General features: G+C 45.7%; 1 protein-coding gene across 1 annotated transcript in view; it reads left to right on the top strand.

Moving 5' to 3' along the window:
- The first annotated feature begins 826 nt into the window (after positions 1 to 826).
- The window catches only part of CBFB (core-binding factor subunit beta), a 44,578-nt gene continuing 44,266 nt past the window's right edge, over positions 827 to 1,138 (top strand). Inside the window, exon 1 of the mRNA XM_085301136.1 lies at positions 827 to 939. Coding sequence (XP_085157262.1) covers positions 827 to 939 — 113 coding nt within the window. The remainder of the gene's footprint in view (positions 940 to 1,138) is intronic.

Genomic DNA, 1,138 nt, shown 5'->3' with positions numbered 1-1,138 from the left:
AAAGTGGCATGCTTACAAGTTTGACCACTTCTATTTTCTGAAAGTGACTCATCCCGAGGCCTGATGAACAGACTAACTTATCTTGTGAATCAACTGCAAAATGACTTGCAGACCGAGGTATGCCTGCTAACACTTGTGCAGCCCGAACCGCACTGCGAGGGTTTGCAGAGATATCACAGACTTGTTTAGGAAGAGATTGTGTTTAGTTACGAGGGAGGGAAAAGGGGCTTTTGCTCATTTTGATGAGTAGATGAGACAGTAAAAGCAAAAAATAGTTCAGAGAGCTGCAGAATTCCTGTGAATCACCCACTAGCCTCAACTTTCCCTCCTATGTCGCCCAGCTACCACCTGCGTAGTTGCTTCTGAGCTGTGTGTATGTTGACTGTCTGGCCAGCGGCCAGTGACTCTGGCCAAGCAGAGTAAATAACTGTTGAAATGATGCTCTAGCCTTTCTTTCAGCAAAGATGCTAATTAGTCTCTTCTGTCTAGCTAGGAACAACAACAACAAAAAAAAGTAACTCCCCTAAAACCTGGATCACCTTAAGTGCCTACAACTGGCAAAGGACCCCGGTGTTATTGGATGGGGCTGGGGGGAGGGAGCTCCTCCGATTTTACAAGCTTCCCTTGATTAGCAAACAGGCCTGAAATTGTTTTGTCTCAGTTAAGTTGTGTCTGTTCCTATATATACAGGAATTGGATCCCTTCATTAAGGAGGTAGTCTTCAGAGAAATCTCAGTTCAGCTTAGAGGAAGAGGATAAATTCAGAAGAATAACAATACTGTGCCCCTGGTTTCTACCTCCCCCCTCCTGGCTAGTCTGTCTCTGCATGGGACCAGAGGCCACGAAGGTCTTCGAGGCCACGAAGACGAGGCAGCGGCTGATCCGTGACGGACTTTCCAGCAATGTTATTTATAGTGAAACCTTTGCAGTGGGGAGGAGGTGAGGGCTCCAGGAGGACAACCGATGAACGCAGGACCGGGGAAGACAGCGCTCAAATTCGCTATTGCTTCCAAAGTCTTGAAAAATACACGCCAAGGTCAAAAAAACAAACTTCCTAGGTGATTATGACTCCTGTCTTATTTTAGGGCTTTACAAACACTCATTTCGCTTTGCCCTTGGTAACTTTTTTTTTTTTTTT

The sequence above is a fragment of the Rhea americana genome, unplaced genomic scaffold, assembly GCF_003343005.1.
Source record: "Rhea americana isolate MKP2758 unplaced genomic scaffold, rheAme1 scaffold_172, whole genome shotgun sequence".
Lineage (NCBI taxonomy): Eukaryota > Metazoa > Chordata > Aves > Rheiformes > Rheidae > Rhea > Rhea americana.
The sequence above is the reverse complement of the archived record's forward strand: the minus strand, read 5'-3'. Positions and strand labels throughout refer to the sequence as shown.